We start from the raw sequence: 24,530 nt of genomic DNA on the forward strand, positions 1-24,530 counted from the left end.
AACTCTTAGAGAGGGCAATAAAAGCACTATGAAGCAGTATATAAGTCTAAGTGCTATTGCTCTTAAATATGTAATTTACACAGTGATATCATTGTGGGTTTATATCAGATGTCTCTGGGGGTTCGCCATTATAGGTCATACAGTTTGAGGTAATTCTATAAAGAGGTGATGATTTGGCTTATATGAAGTTGGGCTGTTGCACTATGAATAGTGCTTATTTTCACAAACCCTGTTTTCTTGTGCCAGTTTGCAGAATGATAGGAAGCAATACTGAGGCAACCAGGCCTTGCAGGGAAGGAAATTATTTTGGCTGAATAAAACTGAAAATTGCTGCCTCAGCCACCAAAATCCCATTTCATTTAAAAAGTGCTTTAGACTCACTTTAGGCAAGAGATAAGTATATTTTCTGAGAATGTTTTAGATGCAAGGGTATCGGAAGTTCCACATACAGTAAAGCATTTTTGAGTACACATTGAAGGGGAACTAGGTACTGAGTTTCATCTCACTATGCATGTATAATTTCATCCTGATGTTCATTGACTTGAATCTGTGGATATTCCAAATGTCCATTATAAGAAATTTATCAAGTTTTAAAATAAACAATTTTTGAGTGTGTTTCTGTCTGCCCAATAACTCTTACTGATGTCCTACTGCTTCCAGTGCCAAGCAAATTTATTCTGCCCCTTAAAAAGTGCTAGTGAGGCAATAACTGTTTTTCCATGGGTAGATCTATTTATTTATTTATTTATTTATTTATTTATTTATTTATTTATTTATTATTTTTTATTTGTCAAATTTAGATAATTCCTGTCTCATTCACAGACTGACTCAGTAGATACTACATGATCCATACTGGTGTGTACTATATTTCACCCTGCAGAAAGAGTCAGCTCCTCTGGACCTTCCTCATGAAACTGTTATTCTTTCCAAGGGGAAGGACCTTGCATAGAAAATGACAAACAAAATGTTAAAAAGTTATATTTATGTAGTTACCAAGTACATGCAAATTATATTAAGGTAACCAAAATATCTTTACAATCCCCAAGGCATGTCACAACTTTTGAGCATCCCTGAAGTTGAAAAAATTGACACGCCCTACACATATCCCATCATTCTATACGGTTTTCCTTGCAACTTCGTTGTCTAGTAGCTGGGATCCTGGGAGACCGGCACCTGAGTCTCCATGGCAACAGGGAGATGGCTGAAGCATGGCAGCTAGGCACAGCTGCCCTTCATTGAATATCAACTCCAATGCTGACAGAATAGATAATGGACAATAACACCCTATTAGGCTGAGGGGAAATGAAATGCCTCAGTAAATGTCTGTCACGCTGTGAGGATTTATGTTATTGTACCATCCCAGTTTTCTCCCTCATGCACCTTTTTTTTTTTTTCCTGCTATCCATTATTTAATTAAGTATGTCTTTTACTGTTTAACACTTTTTCTGAACTACTGATACACTGAAAGACTTTCATATTTGCTTGGCACTGTCCTCTCAAACCTGCTTATATAAACCTCATAGAATTATAAAATTGGAAGGAACCATTAATACATTTCATCCAACTTTCCAGCAAGACAGCAAAACCATGGCTTCAGTCTCCCTGAGAAGACATCCATCCAGGATGCAGATGAAGGGCAATCCTTTACCTCCCATAATGGTGTCTTTCATTCATGTCCACTATTGGTGGTAGTAATGAAAAACTAGATAATATGCATTGATGGCCTTTAGTACTTGGGTACTGTCATCAGATTTAATGGATAGATTTTGTGTTATGTTGTGACATCACCACTTACATTTTGTCATTTGCTGAACCGATAGATGCCTATCACCAAATCATACTATTAGGAAACTCTTCTGAATGTTTGGTGTAAAGCATCTTCCTTGCAATTTGAATGGTTCCATCAGAGGCCATTATTTCTATGGGTTTCACTTTGCTTTAATGTATCCCAACTTGTCCCTTATAAATGTATTTAGTTATTTGTTCATTCAATTTTTATGACCACTCTCTTATCACATGATTCTGGGCAGCTAACAAGGATTAGCTTATTATTTAATATATAATAATAAAAGGGAGAAACCATCTCTCATATTTGAGAAATTTCTCCTCTAAGGAGGAGGACATGTTGAATATACACTTATCCATGTTCTGAAGAAAACATTAATGAAAAATAATGTTAATTCTCAGTTGTATCTATTACAAGTATATATCATTTGAAAATGTGGTTTATGTTGTTGAAATATTTGAAAATAATTGTACAGTTGTGTAACTTCATAATTTAGTGAGAGAATAGTGTCAAATTAATTTAGGTTAAATGCATTCATCCCATCCCAGGTAGCTCCATCACTTAAAAGTTAACTCCATGGAACATGCTCAGGAAAATTCATTCCTATTATGTTTGAAAATATGAATGCACACACACATACTTGTTTTTGTCAGCAGATTTAAGGTACTATCCTACTCAGAAAATGTGTTCACTAGATCTTGAGATGTGTTTGTGAGTTTCTGCTACATTATTCAGAAACCTGTCCTGGAAATTGGAAAATGAAGTTTATTTTCCTATATTCATTAAGAGAGAGTAAAGTATATTCTCCTATATTCATTAAGAGAGAAAAATTATATCCCGAATGTTGCAAAAAATCTTCCTTTTTCAAAGAGTATCTTCAGAAGCAGGATATGATTAATACACATAATTGAAGCAAATTGCTGCTAAATGCAGAAAACCATCTCCCAGCTGTTGATGGGAGGAAATTGCTGACAGCTTTTTCTGTTTTATTGGCAATTAGCAATGGAAGTAAGGAATCCTCTTCAACACACATGTACACCACTAATATTGTATGTAAATTTACATTCAGAAAAATGACACCACAACTGTGAAAATAAGCCAGGCAACAATGATGTGCATGACACTTGCATTATTACTATTTCATATTGCTCCAACCATTTTATTCCATTAATTTATTTTGCATGGTTAGAGCAATACATTTCATCTATTGCTCCTGCCATGTAATAGAAATTAATGGAATAAAATGACAGGGAGCCATGGCAGAGAATTATGAAGTACATTTTCTTAGCCAAGCAATTTTTGTACCTCATCATTATCATGAATAAAGACTGGGTTTTGAAAGAATAAAAAAAACAATAAAATGTGGTCCATATCCTCAGTAGAAAATGTGTAAAGTGCAACTAGTTCTGTCTAAGTGCTATTTTTAGGTGATGTTTTGAGAATATATACAGCATGCTCAGTTGACTAAGCATGAATAGCATTGGCAAGTGGCAGAAGAAAGAAAAAAGTACTAGATTCAGGGCATATCCAGACATCAATTTAATATACTGTCTTTCTTTCCATGAGGCAGCATAAAGCATTACAGCATAAATTTGCTCAGTCTACATACTCTCTTTCCACTATGCCTCATTAATGACTGATGAGTGACTGCAGGGCAAGTTAAAGTTCAGTGATTGGTGAATTTCTCTCCTGATTTTTTTTTTGCGGGGGGGGGGGGGGATGGGACAACAGTCCACCAATTATTTTCCTTAATATTGGTTGGCAAAGAGTTGGGGGCCTAGGCAAGTTATGATACATGACTAAAGTGGTTGGTTGAAGTCAGGGAGTATCCAAATCGAATAAAATAAAACCTGATTTTCAGAGAAGGGAGGCTTTCCTTTTCTGCTTTATTGGGAAGCCCACCCACCAGGGATGTGCAGTCAGGGGAGGCAGGGGAGGTAGAGCCTCACCACTGTCATCATGAAAAGAAAAAAAAATGTAAAAAGAAAAAAGCTGAGCTAGTTGTTGCTAGAATCACAGTGGATAACACTGGTTAGTGCTTAACTGTTTAAAAAAGTCTCTAAAAAAGTGCCCTCTACAGGAGGAGGTGGGAGAACGATGTGTCTCATCTAGTCTGGTGTTTTATGATCACTCGAGCAGAGTTAAGCAAGGGTTAAAAGCCGAAAAATTCCTGACATAGATGAGGAATGTCGTTCTCCCGCCTCCTCCTGTATAGGGCAGTTTTTTAGAGGCTTTTTTAAACAGTTAAGCACTAAGCAGACTCATCTGGCAGCAACTAGCTCAGCCTGACCTCAGCTCTTTCCTTTTTCCTTTTAAATTTTTTTTTCTTTTCATGATGGCAGGCAAGAGCAGAGTTGAAATCCTCTCTGAAACAGCTGGAAAAGGTACGTGTGGGTCGGAGGGAGGGAGAGGAATTCAAACGTCATCCTCAAGTGTAGATCTCTCCCCAAGTGTAGTTTGATTGCATGCAGAGCTACGTTGCCTTTACACACACACACACACACACACACACACACACACACAACACACACACACAACACACACACACACACCACACACACACACACCACACACACACACACACACACAGAGAGAGCTGGATAAAAATATATAAGCCCAGCTTCACTGATTACAAGTTTGAAAAGGCAACGTGGCTCCACCTGCAATCAAAGGCTCGGATCGGAAGGCAGCAGGGGAATTGGGGGGGGGGATATGTAGAGGAGCTGCTTTCAAGCCATTGGAAAATATATCCAATCTAACTTCTGTGTTTGTGTTTGTTTGAGAGTGAGTGAGTGAGAGAGGGATCCAACTTGTCTGTGTGCGTGTGTCTGTTTGAGAGAGGGGGGAGGGAGGGAGAGAGAGAGGAAGGAGGGGGAGGGAGAAGAAAAAGAAAAACTTTTTCACAAAGGAGAAAAACAAATGCTGTCACTTTAAATTGGAACTGACCATGCCTGGCTGTGGAATTCTGGGAGTTGAAGTCCACAAGTCTAAAAAAAATTGAAACCCCTGTGTCAGTGCCTCACCAGCCATAAACCTCACCGCATGTCACTGCCACCCGCAGCACACATTGAACATAAACAGTCCCCTTTTCCATGGATTGTATACTGTGGGTGGAGGCTTCCTTATGACCTAGGCATGGTTATCCTCTCTTGCTTTACCAGAAATGCTTACCTCACAGCTTGTTGACATGTCTACTGACCTGATGTGGGAACAATTTAGGAGAAGGTGGCTCTCTTCCTAGATGTTTCATGTGACACATTGACACACATTCGGCGACATGGCAGGTCTACCTTATATTAATTAGTTGCTGACTTCCTGCCAGCATGTTACATGAAGTATCTAAAATTTACTTTGTCATCTGTTCCATCACAGCTCTACAATACAAACAGCAAATCTTTTTTGAGAGAAAATGAAAAATAGGACCTCCACACTGGAATAAGAAATTCCTGAAGTTAGAGTGACTTGGGCTAAAAGCTGAGGATGAAATGAAGACTGCATATGTGTATTTTAAATAAATTATTAGCAAGTCATCTTTGAGCTATTCTTAGAGGGAAGTGTTGATGTACCCTAAAAGTGTGAGAAGGATTCAAATAGCCTTTTTATTATTTTTCTAGTAGGTGTCAGCATCAAGTCAATCTTGGCTGATATTGAAAAAGCAAAGCAAGGGTTTGCTTATATGGATGAAAGACAGGGAATCACAGGGTGATAGGCTAGATGGGGGGGGAGGGATCCCAAAAGGCAATGGAAAATACTACCTTATTATTTCAAACTTGTCAATCTTGTCTTAAACTGAAAGTCAGAGACACTTCTGAATGGTAAGAGATTCTATTTATCTGACACTCAGATAAAGTAAGATCCTCTCTGCCTAAATTCATGATGATAGTTTGAAATTAGTCTTGAAAATTAAAATGATGGATGACAGCAAGTTCAAATTTAGCTGATGCAGCCCTTTGGTTACATGTACATATATTCAAAACTGTTTCGTTTGTTCATTTATCATTTTGAGATACTTAGGATACTAAATTTGTTCACAGAAGCAGTAAGATTGTACTCAATAAAACCTAAATTCAATTCAAATAAGAGTACGTTACCATTGATGAATGGTTCATCTGCCCCTGTAAATAATGTGGCCATGCCATTTTGGGGTATGTTAGTTAGGACAAGTTAGTTTTTGTAGAGTTTCACGGGTATAGGTATGCTGGTCTTGTTGTATTCGGGTCTTTTCCCATGTAAGATTGAGATTGTCTTGGCAATGTTTCGACGAGGTCTCACTCTCCAGTTTCAGGCTGGGTTTTGGGCTCAAAACTATCTATCTATCTATCTATCTATCTATCTATCTATCTATCTATCTATCTATCTATCTATCTATCTATCTATATAGTTATATAGTTATATAGTTATATAGTTATATAGTTATATAGTTATATAGTTATATAGTTATATAGTTATATAGTTATATAGTTATATAGTTATATAGTTATATAGTTATATAGTTATATAGTTATATAGTTATATAGTTATATAGTTATATAGTTATATAGTGTTATATTTGTGCTGATAAATAAATAAAGGGAGACTAGTATAGATCTATTTCAAGCTATTTAGTTCTCATCAGCTAGCCATACCCCTACTGGGATTAGAACCTGTGCTGTATTGCATCTTAGGCAGATGTGTTAACCACTAAGCCACAGGATTCTACTCCTTATCAGCTGAGCCAGGGAGATAGGTATGTATTTAGAGTTACAACCCCTGGTATGCCCAAACATGTGAGGAAGTAGCAGTGGACTTCCTCCCATGTTTGGGCATACCAGGGGTTGTAACTCTAAATACACACACACATACCCGTATATACTCGAGTATAAGCCGAGTTTTTCAGCCCACTTTTTGGGCTGAAAAAAGCCGCCTCGGCTTATACTCGAGTCTACAACTGGATCCGGCAGTGCTGTTGCCTGTTGGAGGAGGAGGAGGCGAACCAGCCTGCCATCGCCAGCCACCGCTAGCCCTGCTGCTCTTCCCACCCCCTTCCAAGCCCCACAGTCCAGCGGATGGAGCAGCGAAGCCCCGGGGCTTCGCTGCTGCTCCCCGCATTTTCTGCACGGGGATCCCTTGGAGAGGGGATTCCAGCCTGCCATCGCCAGCCACCGCTAGCCCTGCCGCTCTTCCCACCCCCTTCCAAGCCCCACAGTCCAGCGGACGGAGCAGAAGCAGCTCCGGGGCTTCGCTGCTCCATCCGCTGGACTGTGGGGCTTGGAAGGGGGTGGGAAGAGCGGCGGGGCTAGCGGTGGCTGGCGATGGCAGGCTGGAATCCCCTCTCCAAGGGATCCCCGTGCAGCAAATGCGGGGAGCAGCAGCGAAGCCCCCGAGCTGCTTCTGCTCCATCCGCTGGACTGTGGGGCTTGGAAGGGGGTGGGAAGAGCGGCGGGGCTAGCGGTGGCCGGCGATGGCAGGCTGGTACACCTCCTCCTCCTCCAACAGCACTGCCGGATATCCGCCCAACGCTGCGGGGGCGCCAGCGGGAGCTTTGGCGGCTTCACCTCAGCCGCAGCGCTGGGCAGCAAATGTGCTGGTGCTGTTGGAGGAGGAGGAGGCGGCGGCAGCAATAGCACCTGAGGACAGGACAAGAAGCAATGGAAACTTGTCAGAAGGAGACTCAAGCTGGAAATAACGAGAAATCTGACAGTAAGAACAATTAAAATCCTAGGAAAATGTCCTTTCATGAAAAATTACTTTTTCAGTTAACTCTGCCTGACATTAGTTGGGTGAACAGAAATATTAGTTGGCCAATTCTAAAAGGGAGCACCAGAAAGAACTTAAAATATTTTTTAAGAGAGCTGGGTTTTTCATTTATATTATATGTATGAACAGAATTAACACAAATTGCAGATACCAATCAAACATAAAGAAAAAAAGGATGAAATAATGCTCATTTTAAAAAACTCAGTGAAAATAAAAACAATATACCAAGAAGGTGGCATACTGGTTGTGATTTGATCTCTTCGGGGGATCCCGGGGATCCCCTATACAAGTATTTTAATATTGCAGACTTGCAGTATTATAAGTCATACTGATATTATAGAACACTTTAATTAAGCGGGTCCCTTGAATAAACATAACTTTGAGTTTCAAATAACACTGATTTTTTATTTTTGAAATTTACCGTAGCTGCTGCATTTCCCACCCTAGGCTTATACTCGAGTCAATAACTTTTCCAGCTTTTGGGGGTAAAATTAGGTGCCTCGGCTTATATTCGGGTCGGCTTATACTCGAGTATATACGGTACAAACACACATGTCTCTGTGTGTGTGTGTGCCTCTGTGTGTGTGTGTGTGTGTGTGTGTGTGTGTGTGTGTGTTGTATTTGTATTAACAAAGGCAACAGTAAAAATATTGGGTTTCTGTCTGGATGGTCTCTTGTGATGAGCCGATGGACAGAGAATGGAAGCAGTAGACTTCCTCCCATATTTGGGCATACCAGGGGTTGTAACTCTAATTACACACACACACACACACACACACACACACACACACACACACAATCTTTCTTAGTTTGTAGCTGGGCATAATTTAAAGTGCTGGTGTTTTGTTTTTATATGATTGTTTTATGGACCTCTTAAGAATGGAATGAGGTTCATGGTAGATAGTTTGAGATTGAAGCTGGAGGGTTGAGGCTGTAACAATGGAGTCAGGTAGAGCATTCCAAGCGTTGACCACCCTGTTGCTGAAGTCATATTTTCTCCAATCAAGTTTGAAGCTTGAAGTTTACCTTCAGTTTGTGTCAACTGTTTGCTCATGTATTATTGTAGTAGAATATGAAGAAATTGTTTACAGGCAAGATGTTGTAACAGACTGTATATATAAAAATTACCTTATTGTTCTACATGTTTATTTGGATTCTTAAGATTTTTAGAGGCCTTCTCCAAATGTTTCCACTGAATGAGGTATAGCAGATGGCTACCAAACAGAGAAAAAATAATAATGCTATTTCCCCATATGCAGATGGCCATCTTAGAGAGGCCCTCATTATATCTAGCTTGTTACCCTAGGGATCAATATGTGTCTATTTTTTGATATTCTTACATTCTGGCTAGTTTTAAACACCTATGCAAGTTTTTACCACACGTTTTTAATTTCTTCTTTTTAGTGGGTTTTTTTTTTGTTTGTTTCTGGTTAAAACAGCCTATAAATGCTGCAAAAACCTATGTGTGTATTAAGTGCCATAGGGGAGCTATTGATTAACATTATGACCAATAACCTGCAAATTGTGCTTTTGAGCATATGATCCTACTACTTTCTGAAGCAAATGTGACTGGCTCAATTCGATGACATGCATGTGGCTCGTGAGCATACTTCTAAAACAGATATGATTCCTGAATTTTTGCTAGACTACACTTGTTTTACGTGCATGTGAATATTGTGGTACAGCATAGAAGATAAGTAGCTCAATTTCAGAAGGCAGTGGGTATTAATAGGTTTAGAATACCAAGGTTTTCTGACCATCAGTTTTTGAAATTACTATAATTAGATATCCATCAAACATAAAGAAAACTAACTCTAAGAAAGCATAAATCTTTTTGCTTTAGAAAATGCTGGGGATATTTTTTTTTGTCTCATCTTTCAAGAACCAGATAGAAAAAGTAGGAAATATGAAAAAATACGAGGATAAATCTCTGAAGTATTTGGGGTGTTTTTAAAGTGCTAAGGAATTATATGTATGAAGAAAAATAGTTATTTGTGCCCGCTCTCTTTTCCTTTTCTCCCTCAATCTATGCTTGTATTTCATTGAAAACATATAAATATGGAGCAGTCATCAAACAAATAATCATTTATCAGAGGTATGTCTGGATAGTAATGGATGCTGAATAGCTCAGGAAAGCAGAACTGACAGCAAGGGAAATAACTGTTAAAATCACACTGGGAGGTGAGGGGACAGAAACTTTATAGAGACAGTATCTCACTGTTACTAAAGATGTGGCTCAAAAAATGGAAAGAAAATACAGCCTGTGATATCTGATATTAGGCAATTCTGATAACAAAAAATATATTAGCTTGTAGGGAAAAATAACATGACTCATTTTTTTTAAATTTATGGGCTGTGAAGACTGGTCAAAAGCCCACTTGAAGAGAACAGCAGGAAAAAAAGGAAGTGGGGGAAGGGACTTGACAAGAATATAGTAGCATAGATTCTTAGGGAAGGTAGTGGTTTATTTAATATAGTTATTTATTTGATTGAAGGATTGCTTTGATTTATATATCCACATCCAGCTCCCTTTTATTAGTTGACTCTAGGCATCTTAGACTTAGATATTAAAATCTTTGAAGTAAAATGTTATATGTATTTCTCATTTTAATGTGTTTTTAATGTTTAAATGAAATAAAGATTGTATAGTATAATCAATATTTAGGGTGGGTATTTGTATAGCTAGTGAAAATAGACATAATGTATTAATGGTATTCTGTATGTTAGGGACTTACATTTAGATTAAGTTTAAACAATTTTGATCAATATTTTTATAGGCTAAAAATGATAGGATTTTGTTTTGTGAAAATCTAACGAAATTAAAAATCTTATTTAAGAAAATCCAGAACAAAGCTAAAATTTAAAGTAAATGTTTCTAATCTAGAGTTATTTTAGCATGTGGTTTCAAATCTGTGTTTAAGTGTTAATTTAGTTTAAGTGTTAATTTAAACATAAACACGATATTCATTTGTATTTTAGCAAATTATTTTCTTCAATCCCTAAACCAGGGATGTCAAACTCGCAGCCTGAAAGTCAGATGTGTCACACGCTGGCCGTGGACATGTCCGGTTTACTGAAGGAGGGAGAAAAGTCACAATACGTCACATGATGCCACTGTGATGACACAAGTTTGACACCCCTGCCCTAAACGGTTGATTTTCCCCAAATGAAGTGGGTGAAATGTCAGTTGGTCTTACCTGAACTGCATGTCTTCAGGTGGCATGGGAGAAGAAACTGATGGGTATTGTTACGGCCCAATTGCCTGGAGACAAGTAAATCTGAGGACACTCCCTCTGCTCCTCCTTCTGACTCTCCAGATTAACTGAGGTCCGGATGAGAAGAGAAACCCAGGAAGGAAGGGACAGAGTCCACCCAACCCCCTCCCAGGTCCCTGTCTGACTATAAGCTATCCTACTCAGGCCCTGGCACAGGGTGCCTGAAGGGCGGGAAGTGACTACTCCCACGCCACCCTTGAGACATGCAGTTCAGGTAGGACCAACTGACAGTCTCTGAGGTGGGGCATGGGAGGAGACACTGATGGGACATACCAAAGCTAGATGTCCATGGGAGGGATCATAGGGCCTAAGTCTCCCGAGTGTCCAGGACACCCTGAAGGACCCTCCTCCTGAAGGATGTCTCAGCCGAGACATACGTATCTAGCTGGTAGTGTCTGATGAAGGGTGAAGGTGAGGACTAGGCGGCAGTCCTGCAGATGTCCTCGATGAGAGCCTGGGTGGCCTAGGCTGCCGATATAGCAGCACTAGTGGAATGAGCTATGGTGCCCTGTGGCACTGGTAGCCTTCAAGCCTCATAGGCCTTGGAGATGGCTAACCTAATCCATCTGCTGGTGGTGGTCAAAGAGACCTTAGCTCCCCGAGCTGAGAAATGGAAGGAGACAAAGAGAGCCTCCGAATGTCTGAAGCAGGCTGTGCGCTTGAGGTAAATGCGCAGAGCCCTTCTCACGTCCAGGCGGTGCCAGTACCGCTCTCTCTCCGTTGAGGGGGAAGGACAGAAATCCGGGAGGATTACCTCCTGGTCCCTATGGAAGGGAAAGTTAACCTTGGGCATGAAGGCTGGATCGAGCCTAAGGACAACCCTGTTGCTGTGAAAGGTGCAGAGGTCTGCCCTGGTAGAAAGAGTGTTAAGCTCGGATACCCACCTGGTGGAGGTGATCGCCACAAGGAAGACCACCTTGAGGGTAAGGAATTGAAGGCTAACCTCTCTAAGGGGCTCAAAGGGTGCTTCCAGGAGTGTCTGGAGCACCATGGGTAGATACCAGGAGGGAAAGCGATGGATCACCGGAGGCCGAAGATTAGCCACCCCTCGGAGGAACCTCTTAATGACCAGGACTTGTGACAGGGACTGGGAGCTCCTCCCCAAGGATAGTGGCTACCTGCGGAGGGTGCTATGAGCCTTTCTCCAGACCATCCTGAAGAAATTCTAGTACCTGAGGGACTGAGGCTGATGATGGGTTTATCTGTGTAGACTGACACCATGTCGCAAAGGAAGCCAGGTCACATTGTAGATGCGGGTGCTGGATTTCCTCCTAGATGCCTCAATGGTGCTGATGACTCTAGAGGAGATCTGGGTGTCCCTCAGTTGTTCCTGCTCAAGTGCCATGCGGTCAGCTGGAGCCACTCTGGATCTGGATGCTCCAGGCTCCCCTGGTGCAGGGTCCCCTCCTCCTGTGGAATTCTCCAATGGGGCAGAATCGACAACTCCACCAGGTCCGTGAACCAGGGGCGCCATGGCCAGTGAGGGACCGCTAGAATGATCTCTGCCCTCTCTACCACTAGCTTCCTCAAGACCCGGGGATGAGGGGGAGGGGAGGAAAGGCATAAAGCAGGCCTGCAGCATAGGGCGTCAATGTTGATGGCCCCCGCATTGGGAATCGTAAAATGAATCTCGGAAGCTGGGCATTCGACGGTGAGGTGAAGACATCTGCAGTCGGATGACCGAACCTCTGGCAAATCTGGTTGAAGATGTTGGGGTGAAGTGCCACTCCCCTTGGTCTACTGTCTCCTTGTTGAGCCATTCCGCCTTGTTGAGCCAGTCTGCCACTCCAGAAATGTGTTCTGCTCAGATCGACAGGAGGTTCTGCTCCACCCAGTATCCCAGACATCTTGCCTTGTCGCGTAGTGCCATGGAGTGAGTACCTCCCTGTTTGTTCACGTTGTCCATCAGCACCAGAATGTTGTTCCAGGTGACCGTCTGCTTGAACCATCGAAGAGCTAGGTGAATCGCTCTGAGTTCCAGCCAGTTGATGTTCCTCCGCAAGTCCATCGGTGTCCACCGGCCCTGAGCCAACTGTGACTGCAGGTGAGCCCCCCAACTGAACACACTTCATCTGTCATTAGGACCAGCCTGTCCGGATCGCTAATTAGGGAACCCTTGGCTAGAGCCGGGGACATCCAGCAGTGAAGGGAGAGAAGCACCTGGGGTGTCACAAGGACCTTGAAGCTTGCATTGCTTGTCCCATTCCTCTGGTGGGGAAGGAGGAACCACTGCAACTCTCTGGCGTGGAGACGAGACCAGGGAATGATCCTGATGCAGGAGATGAACTTCCCGAGAAGCCTGGAGAGAAGAGCTACAGAAACAGATCAAATCCTGAGAATCTCTTGAATCAATTCTACAATACTGTCCCTACGCTCCTGGGAGAGGAAAACCTTGCCTTCCACCGAATCGATAATGGTACTCAAATGCTGAAGACTGGTAGAAGAGACTAGATGGCTCTTCTCGAGATTAATCGAGAACTCCAGGGCCCATAGGGTGCTAATAGTGGAACTGAGATCCCCTTCTGCCCGAGCAGCCGAGGGGGCTAGTACCAGGATGTCATCAAGGCAACAGTGTAAGCGAATGGGGAAGGAATGAAAGTGGGCCGCAGCTGTGGCCAGCATCTTGGTAAAGGTCCTTGGGGCAGAGGGAAGAGCCCTGTATTGGTAGTGTGAAGGGAAGAGCCCTGTATTGGTAGTGTGCACTCCGGTAGGAGAACCTGAGGAACCTGCGGTGCTCAGGGGCAATCATGATGTGGAGATACATCCATAGGAGGGACCTATAAGGCTTGGGTGAAAGAAGAATTCAGGTTATAAAATCTGTGATCGTTGCTCCCTGGAGTGGGGAAAGAACCAGGCTTGGACCACTGGGACTTGAGAACCTCTAGGAAGAGGTGGGGATCTCCTCCTTCTCAACCTGGGTCCTGTGAAAGGGGCCCTTCTTATTTCTCCCACTAGGAGTGGGATTAGTGGGGTTCTGGTTTGGGGTAGGGTCCAAGTCTGCTGTGGCTTTGGCCTTGCGTAGCAAGGAACTAAATAAGGCAGGAGGAAATAGGCCTGTGATGGTTGGGGCCTCTGGGGCTGTGGCCTCCTCATCCTCTGAGAACCCAAGATCCTTCTACTCCTCCCCCTCTGATTCTGAGCCCTCGCTAGCAGTGGAAAGTGAGGAAGCTCTGAAATCCCTAGAGGCTGAGGACTCGGGCTGGACTGTTTGCTTTCATGGAGCCCCATGAGTAGACACTGCCTGGCTCTCTGAAATTGGTGTTGCATGCCTGATGCAATGCCATCTGCGATATCCCTGGCTAACACGTTTTGGAAGCTTTCAGAGAGTTCTGGGTAGGCAGGAGAGAGGCTTGGGGGTTTCCTGTTACCTCTGGTGCCAGGAGATTGAGGGGCCAAGTGCTGCCTGGGGAAACTTGCTGCCCTGATGCCAAAGCGATCACCCTTCGCCCTAGGGGAGTGGGATGGCGACAAGGGAGGAGATAAGGTGTTATCCTCCTGGGATCTCTCTCTGGGCCTGGAGAGCCAGGGTCCTCAGCCAAGGGAGAAGGCCTGCGAGGGGAATGTGATCTGGTTGTGGAAGGGCTGATGATATCTCTGGTCCCCCTGCCAGCCGCTCTAGTTAAAGGGGCCTCCTGCCTGGGCCCCTCCTTCCTGGAAGACTTGGAGGAGCACTTCCTGGGAAAGGGTCTTCCCCTTGATGCAGAGTATACCTCCCAAGAGGTTCCCTTGCCCAGGTCTGAGCCCCCTGGGGAGCTTGAAGCAGCCGCTCCTCTGCTCCTGGTGGCCTCCGCCATCGCAGTACTCACAGTTTGTAACCTCTCTCGCTCTCCTCTCCAATAGCCTCTGGTCTCTCTTCTATCATGCGGATTCTGCACTCCTTTGAATCTGCGCTCTTTGCAGCCACCTGCCAATCTGTGGGTCGAAAGGAGACTGGTACACTGCTGATGAAAGGGCCCTCCCCGGATTACCGGCGGAGCACAGGCCCAACGAGCCCTCCTGGGTGAACACGGTGTGAAGCGCTGTGGCGGCTGTGACCAGCACGCCTCTCTATGCTTTGCGCATGTGCTCTAGAGTTAAAATGTTGACCACCGACCACGTGGTCCGAAAGCCTGAGGCGACTCCGATCAAGCCGCTCTTCCTGCGCCGCGATGCCTCAAGCGAGAGTCCACACTGTCCTTGCTGGACTGTGAGGTTGGTGGCGGCGCACGAGCTCTGCCCCCCCCCACCGAGTGCTGGTGGCTTGGGGCCCGCAAAACTGCAGTGAGCATAGCTCATGCGCAGGCAGGAAGAGAGCCACTTACTACAATCTCTTCCCACATTAAGATGTGCATGTGAAATAGAAAACACCTATAGCCCTCCTCTTGTATGATTGTCTCATCAAAATAGTTACTGACATCTGTAACATTCTCTTGGCCTAGTCATATATCCAGAACTGCACATACATCTGTTAGTTATGAGATTTCTAGTTGGGGAAAACAGACTTATTAATTGCAAGACAATTTAGGGACACTTTAGTCCTGATTGTATCCATTGCTGTGTGAATTTTTGTTAATTGTTAAATGCTGCTGCTTCTCTAACAATGCTGGAAAACACTGAGTTCCTAAAAAATAGAGCAAAAGAAATCAGACAAAAGACAACAAATGACAGAGAATTGTTACCACATCTGAGATCCCAAAAGATTATTAAGACCAAAAATAGAAATCTGACTCAACAAAGGACGAGCAAGTTGTCAAATCAATGAATTGCAGTTCTTAAGTACCTGTTTGCTTTTACCAGTTTCTCTCTCCCTGATAACACACTAGCTTTTTCAGAAGATGGGAAAAAGAAGGGAAGGGGTCAGGGGAAAAAGCAGTCAGAAACACAGGAAAGGCTTGAACAAATCAAACTATGGCATTGGAAGCTTTTTTCACTTCAGGAGAAAATGAGAAAATATATTTTCTTGTTACAGGGGGGAGGTAAGGTCCTTTTTTGCAAAGAAAAAGAAAGAAAGAAATTTAATACATTTTATTTTCGAAGTTTGTAAGAAAAGCGATTTCCAAATTATTTGTATCTGTTGTCTGGGAAATATTATACCAGCTGAAGAAACTCTTTATACACATCATTCCACATATTGCCTAATTTTAGCGAAAAACTATGCATGAAGATACAATAAATAACCATATTAAACACTTCCAGTGTTTATTTCTAATTTTATCCAGATTTATTTGAAATTTTGCTTATATCTGCTTTGCGCTACTACTGTTATATACTTGGATCTTGACCACTTTTTGATAAAATATACTTATTAGAAAATGAATTAATTCTTCGTATAAACCAATGTATTAGGCAAAACATTGCCCCCCAAAAGTATCCTTCAGGATACTTGATTGTTTCGTTTTGCTTTGTTATGCAGTGTTATTGGGCAGTTATGGACTTAAAATAGTCTAAAATTATCCAGGTTTCTAAATTAAATACAAGACTACTGAGCCTATGAAAATGTCTGATACAAACAGTGGGATATCATTAGCACGAATCCCTTTAAATGACATTGTATTGTGACCATTTTTCACTTGCTCATTTCTGTTCACATCTTGTCTTTAAAAACAACCACCCATTTTTTATAGTTCTTGCAATTAGAATTCCAAGGAAACAAAGAATCCAAAAAGTATCTTATAGGACTATGACATGCTATTTTATTTTGTCCATATTTATCTACTCTGTTTTAATTTTGATTAACAGAGTTGTTGCTTTTGAACTGCACTTTTGAAAGATCAGAATGATCTTTGTTGGACCAAACGGACCATTTTGACACAAAGCAGCATTAACACTGCAGAATTTAATAAAGTTCTCTATCTTTTGACACATATATTGAATCAATAGAGATGGCAGACTTACAGTCATAAATCATATCAAGATATGAAAATAATATTATTCATGTTACAGTGTGTCTCACTTTAGTTGAGCCAGCAAGATTCCTGTGATCTATTATCTTAAATGAAGTTATAACTGTAAGAAAGGAGAAAAAACTCTAGTATCCCATTCAAAACCTTTGCAAGATCAAACAAAAAATGCGCTCATTATGCCATATATGCAAATTTTACAGTCAGATTTCATAGCACAGACAAGGGTGCAGCTTTATCATTTTGCTGTGTTGTGAGACATAAAATGATAATCTGAATGGGAGATAATTTCCTTTATGAACTTAAAATTTAGAATATAAAAGCATTAATAAAATAATTTGATCCAGTAACTAAATTAGGCCCCAATCCAGCATTTAGAAATCAGGTTCCCATTCATCAATTCATTAAACCACTGTGCATTTATAAAGGATACTTGTAAGGTGAAAACTGTTGAAAACTCTGTCTGGCAAACTGGAAATCATGATTCCCATATATTTCAAATACATTTTCTCTTTCAGGCTCAGTTATCAACTGCCAAATCATTTTGATGTATGTAGTTCTTTGTGATCTTCCAATGAGGAGGGAATTCAATGTTTTTCAAAGCCTTTGCCATATTAAGAACTGTTGTGACTGCAAAATTATTCATGCACTTTTGCATTTTTCTTTTAGTATATTTTGCTTTTGATGAATATTTTGCCCAAGTCAATACAAATAACTCAATGCTTCTTTCAGACTGATAAATTTGATGGTAATTATTCCACTCTACATCAATCTCCATCAAGAGAAAACAGACCCACTTCTTTAGTGGCTCACTCTTATATAAAATAAAGGGCACACCTTACCAAAAAGAAGGGGAAAAAAGAATAATCAGTTGCATTACTAATTCATACAAAGATGCAATTGAGTCTAGATGTATTACAGCTCATTATAAATCAGCAATTTATGGGCAAAGAGGTATCCCTATAGTAGGCCTCCAGTGGTCATTTACAGAACAAAGATGAAGGCTGTAATAATCTCTTCACTTGGAAATATTCTCTTGAAGAATGAGAAAAAGATAAAAAAAAATCATTTTAACCTATTTTGCAAGAACATTATTGCTATATAGTCTCATCAGTATACCAAGAGGAGCTACCTTCCTGCAGTTGAAAAAAGGAAACCTAAAAAAAAATCTGCCAATTCCAAACATAAATTATTTTCCCAATAATTAACAAAGTTGGTAATAGATATTGATGCACAGTCTAAAGGAGCAAATTTATTAGAATGATAATCTTTCAGAGGCCGAATAATTTACTAAATCCAATATTGGCACAGATGTTGCCAGTTTAATGCATTTTGTTGAACATCATGTGATAACCTGACAATGGCAATTACCTAAAAAGCTATACTTCCCCCCAAATAAATAATATATATCTGAATGGTTTGTTCATCTACCAATTCTGTATAGAGAAAGGTCTCCTGACCTCCTCATTAAAGCATTAATTACTACAACCTGTGGGCAGCCTATAGGACACAAGCCAACAAAATCCCTTCAAAGCATTCTAACCAATGTTGAGGTTCTAGTAACCAAAGGGGGGGGGAATCTACAGGCATCATCTGGTATAGTGTAAAGCTGTGGCAGCTACCATGTAGACAATAGCGGATTGGCAGAATGAATCCATGAACATCAGCTAGCAGTCAGAAGACATAATGACAATTCCTCAACACATAGATAAATTCAACCACAACTTCAATTGGAAAAATGAAAAAAAAAAAAAAACTAAAGCCCAAAATGCTACAGAATTGGGAAGTTTGGCATTTAAATGCCCTACCACCATCAGCAGACACATAAGCTCCATCAACATTAAAAGATACAACCCCAAATCTAAGATGGAAATTAGCAGCTCAGATCTTGTCTTCTCAATAGTCAACACCAAGATAAACAGGAAATAGTACTTACAAAATTGGCAGAGTGAGTGGGGATCTCAAACCCTGTAGTAAGGATCCTTTGAATGAATGATTGTAACTCAAGAACTACTGGCACTTATTTTTATGTTGATGTTTTTTGCATATACTAGCTAACAAACCATCAGCTCCAGTATTCATTACATAGCATTTAAGAACAAGATTAAAATTAATAGGAATTTTATTAACACTTCAGAATGATCAAAAGCATATACTAAAACAATTGCAACTATATAAAGTGTGGTATAATTACAGTGCCAAAATATTACTTCTTTCAGAAGAAAGATAGCATGCATATTAGATTAAGTAGATTGTGGAAACCTGCTCAAGAAAGCATGAATAAATAACAGAATAACAGGGTTGGACTAGACCTTGGAGGTCTTCTAGTCCAACCCCCTGCTTAAAACTTTATGCCTTTCTGGAAAAATGGCTGTCTAATCTCTTCTTAAATCCTCCATGGGTGGAGCACTTAAAACAAGAGGCAAACTATTCCACCGATTAATTGTTCTCACTGATAGGAAATTTCAACACACCTGTTCTGAGAGGTATTTCCCTATGTGTTTCATCCTAATGGATTGTCTCCTGACACTTTAAGAGAACCAGCAACCACATCTACAGTATATAGCAGGGAGAAAAAAAAAAGACAACTAAAGGTTGTAATCAGCAGGTTCTTACCAGTTCTGGAATACTGGTAGTGGAAATTTTGAGTAGTTCGGAGAACTGATAAATACCACCTTTGAGTGGCCTCACCCCCATCTAGTCTCTGCCTCCCGAGTCCCAGCTGATCAGGAGGGAATGGGGATTTTGCAGTATCCTTGCCCTGGAGTGGGGTGGGAATGGAGATTTTACAGTATCCTTCACTGGCCATGCCCACCAAGCCATGCCCACAGAACTGGTAGTAAAAAAAAAATGAATCCCACCATTGCTATAGGGGTCTGGGTGGAAGAGAATGCATTGGAAGGCAACAACAGCCAGTCGTGTGTGAAGAAACCAATGAGACCAAAATATTTGGAATAAGCAGAAAGCTTTGGAAGCTACTACAGCTGAGAAATGAGTAGCAACACTTTACAGCCCTCTAAAGATTCAGTCCAGCTACAGCCAGCTACCATCAAGTAATTATTTTCTTGCTCCTAGGAACGGATAAGGACGGAGAGCCAGAGAAGCAACTCAGTAAAAGGGAGCAATACCAGCTAGGAAATGACTATGGTATATTTATTGTTGTGAAAGGTCAGCAGTTAAAGAAATACAGGAGGAAAGTAAACTTAAAACTGTTTAATATTGTCTCTTTTCATTTATGACTATAGCATTATCACTGATAAATATAATTAGCCACAGATAAGTAAATCAGTTATGTCTGTTCAATTTAACACAGCTGAATTGTATGTTCTATTAGATATTTTTGTGTAAATATCAAAGGAAAGCATTCTGTCTCTTGGTCTGTGGTTTGTACCATAACTTAACTGGAATCATCTCACAACAGTGGAAAATGTTAAATCAATGGTGACTTCAAGAGGAAGAATAAATTGAAAATTAAATAGATATTGGGAAGATAGTTTAAAAGCTAAAATTTATGACTTTGTCGAACTACTTCTTTGTAGTTATTTGTAAGGTGGCAGGAATAGCTATCTTTTTTCCCTCCCTCCAAAATGTAGTTGTGAATTAAGCAATGTCACAACATGTTTAAAAAAGCCCTTATTTAAACAAAACAACTATAGAATTGACTGCAATCAAATATTGTAATGACTGCCAGAAGTATTTAAAGAAAGGGTGTCAAACTTGATTTCATTGAGGGCTACATCAGGGTTGTGTTTGACTTCAGGCGAATGGGGTGGACGTGGCCAAGGTGGGCATAGCCAGTTCAATGTCACTTGTGTCGGGGTGCTTGTGGTGGCACAAGCACTCTGCCAGCAAAAATGAGCTCTAGAGCTCTATTTTCAGCTGCAATGGCCTCTTGCAACCTCTGTCAGTGAAAATGGAGCTGCTCGTGGTCCTTGTGAGATCCATTTTTTTCTGGCAGAGGCACCGTGGACCAGTTCTTCACTGTTTACAAAATGGCCCCATGGGCCAGATCTAAGCACCCTTGAGTTTGACACCACTGATCTATAGTATAGTAATTATACTCTACTCTACTCTACTCTAGCCTACCCTACCCTACCCTAGCCTAGCCTAGCCTAGCCTACCCTACCCTATCCTGATTTAAAGGGCTAGAGTTAGGTTAGGGTTAGCAGCAAATTCATGAAGGTCAAAACTATCTATCACTGCTAATGTTAGTATCTGTATACTATCATGCAGAATTACACATGCCTTAAATACTTGTTTATAGAGTACAGCAATGAAAAAAAAAAGGCGATTCCTTGCTTGTGAATTTCCAAGATTCATCTGCTTGCCTCATGCTGGAGTGAATATGTGTTTCTATTTTATAGATGTGTATGCATTTATTCGGGCAACCTGAGGCATCCATCATACTGCACTATATTGAGACAGTGTGGAAGGACCTGAGGATATAAACATTATGTTAACAGGTGTATAATAAGTTCAGTTTAAGGTAGAATAAAGCAAGTGTATCAGGTGATTCATTTAGAATGCTGAACTCTTTCAATTATAATCCAGTGTTTTAATTCTGATATATGCTATAATATATCAGATTTCCCCAGTCTGCTTTCTGAGACCCTTTTCGCTGGTGAGGATTACATGTTGGCTTCCAACAAATGAATCTGGTATCGTTGCATGCCAAATACCAACATAAATGTGTGCTATTGAAAGAACTGTTCAATTCAACATTGGCAGGAAAAAATATGCAATTGTGTGTAGTTTCACATTAGTAATGGTTTATCCAAGGTTAGTCAACTTATCCACAGGACCCAGCACTTTTATCTAAATGCTAAAAGCAATATTGTGATAAAAGCTCTACTCCTTTCATACACACATGTCCACATCATGCCACATGTACAAAAAGAAAAGAGCTTGCATCATGTTGGCAGGGAGTTTGCATTGGGATATTGCTTTTGTTTGACCCTTCTTGTGAATACCTCTGTGAGCTACATTGTTTCCTGACCAGATAATTTAGTCTCTTCTCATTTTTCCCTTAGCCACTTTGCCCAATTTCCCTCTCTTTAGATGGGAAATGCTTGCTTGTCATAATGGCCAATTTAAACATCCTTATGGTAAATTTTCTATGGAAAATGGGGAATGAAACCATTGCAATGAAGTAGCAATTGCATGATGGATGCTAACAGCACAATTCAATTCATGTTTGCTAGAAGGAGATCCTATGATTTATGATTTACCGGTATTTATATGTAGACTAAGAGCTTATGTACTGGAGACAAATTCCTTGTGTAACCAATCACACTTGGTCAATAAAGAATTACTCTACTTTACTCTACTCTACTTTCTACATAGGAATGTGAAATATATATTTTATAGTAATACAATGGATATATTAATATCCAAATATTAAATTTTAGATATAAAACATTAAAAAAATGTTTCACAAAATATTTGCTATTATTTTGACTAAATAAGTCTAATAAATAAACTAAACTAAAATAAGTAAGATGGACATTCCTTATTGAAATGTTTAAGTAGCTATATCTTCCAGAAGATTTGGCATGCATACCACAGATTCAGTCAGGGAAAGTCTTCGGACTGGTCATGTCAAACTTTAAAAAGTTCCTTTAATAGTTTTAGGAACTGAGCATTATGAAACATAAAAAAAATAAAAATGTCCTTTGGAATGCTTTGCATAGTTTTGTCTCTGGAGTGAGATTTTCTCTGGATCACTATTAAAATTAATAAATGAACTTTCATATTATTAGTTGCATTGAATGACATTTAACTTCTATACAAATGACTTGAAGTAATGACCCTATGAATATAATTTACATTGAACTTACGTTTACTTTCCCTGACCCCAGATTCTTAAATGCTTTAGAAATTCTTTATTGAGGTGATATAGCTTAACAATTGTAACTCCATTTAACATTGACCTCAGAATCCAGTTATTTGATCAGATGTCTCTGTAGATATATAGAGTGCATGTCTGACCATAGTTATACATTTCTTTTCTTTAGATCAAAAGAAAGTGCAACGACCAGAAACTTCTGTTGCAGAAATAGCACTATAAAACTTTTAACCTTGGTTGCCATGGAAATACAATTGTTGTCAGCAATTCTTCTGAGACAATTGTTACATGCTAATATAGGCCTTTATACTCCTTGTTGCTGAGGGATGTTAAGGTTTCATTAAGTGTAATTCAGTCTTTATTAACTATGACATTACCAAAGTTTAGAGGATATTGATGTGCAATATTTTATGCTCCAGATGATATAATAAAGCTTAGGGCTATGCTACTGAAATAATTGTCTTTACTTTTATACCATTATTGCACCTTTTTATCAACACTACCAAAACAAATAAACAATTTGTGGAATTCAAAGTCAGCTCAAACTATCGGATCAAATTTCCAACAGCATATAGAGCATTTCTTCTAAAAGTGATGTATAAATATCTAAAGATCTCAGTGGTCATGTAGTATAAGACAGTAGAATGTATTATTTCGCATATCTACCAAGAGGCTAAATACCAGCTTTTGGGACTCGGGAAACCTCTCTCAAGAATGTTGACTTTTTGTAGAATTTGGCTTGCGGACATCAGATGTTGCTGTAATACAATTCTCACCATCCCTAAAAAGCATGGCGAATAGTGAGAGATGTTGGGAATTATAGTTCAACAATAGAAATGCCACTGTTTGCTTCCTGTATTTAGCACCTTAACATTCTCAACTGATTTAGAATATACTGAGAAATAGACCTGGGTACCAGCACACTGGTATACCTGCAATCCCTTCAGAATAGCCCAGGTTAGAAAAGAGACACTAGAAAGATTATAGGAATGCTATTATTGTCATACCTTACTAGTTGTAGGATATGATAATACAATTTCAAAAGCTCTCCAGAGTCGTGCTCTGCCCCACCAAATTCCAAACAAATTGAAGGCATGATTATTTTGATTTTTGTTCATATCATTTCCTTTCCCAGGATTAAATTGTCTATTATTTTGCCAAGTGCATAGTTCCTGTGTGTGTGTGTGTGTGTGTGTGTGTGTTTGTGTGTGTGTGTGCGCGTGTGCGTGTGCGCGCGCACATGAGCATATACACACATACAAACAGAAGAAGTATGTGAAACATCACTGTGGAAATGTCTTAAAATCAAATAGAAATTTTCCACTCCTTTGAAATTAATTTTCAAAAGAGAATCAAAATCATTATAACTATATCATCCTCAAACCCAGCTAACAGAGGCAGACTTTTTTTTAAAAAAAAATCACAGCTGATTATTTTAAAAAACTAGTGATCATTGTTTCCTATCCAAGTAATGTTTTCTGACCATTATACTAACCAAACAGCTTAGGTGTCGCAACTTATAAAATGTGCCTAGGGAATCTGTTTTAGCTAATGATTCATAACTGTTTTAACATCCTTTTTATTATCTGTCCCATAGAGTTGGGATAACTTATCATATAGCTTATTTAAATTCCATACCTTTCAGTTGAAAAGAACCTGATTGCAATTAACCTACTTTGGATCCCACATTGTTGACAGAATATGATGAGTGGCCTCCTTCTGAGCACAACCAATTAGAATTAGAAATGTCATATTCCTTTACTGCTCCCCCTGTGTTGTCACTTGCCAGCCGTTTCTCAGTGAAATGTTGATACTGTGGATGGCTTTCTCCTTTCCTCATATCTGGAAAGCAATGTGGTCATGCATGTATACACAAGCAGAGAAAACTAGAATCAGCTATTGATACCTTTGACCATGGAATCCTTCTGGGCCTGCTGTACGAGTTGGGAATGAGTAACATTGTGTTGTGTTGATTTTCCTCCTTCTTCCATTTTCAGTCAGTGTTGATG

General features: G+C 40.2%; 1 protein-coding gene across 1 annotated transcript in view; it reads left to right on the forward strand.

Moving 5' to 3' along the window:
* The first annotated feature begins 11,563 nt into the window (after positions 1-11,563).
* The window catches only part of LOC116506132 (neurexin-3-like), a 78,350-nt gene continuing 65,383 nt past the window's right edge, over positions 11,564-24,530 (forward strand). Inside the window, exon 1 of the mRNA XM_032213788.1 lies at positions 11,564-11,720. Coding sequence (XP_032069679.1) covers positions 11,564-11,720 — 157 coding nt within the window. The remainder of the gene's footprint in view (positions 11,721-24,530) is intronic.

The sequence above is a fragment of the Thamnophis elegans genome, chromosome 1 (genome assembly GCF_009769535.1).
Source record: "Thamnophis elegans isolate rThaEle1 chromosome 1, rThaEle1.pri, whole genome shotgun sequence".
NCBI lineage: Eukaryota > Metazoa > Chordata > Lepidosauria > Squamata > Colubridae > Thamnophis > Thamnophis elegans.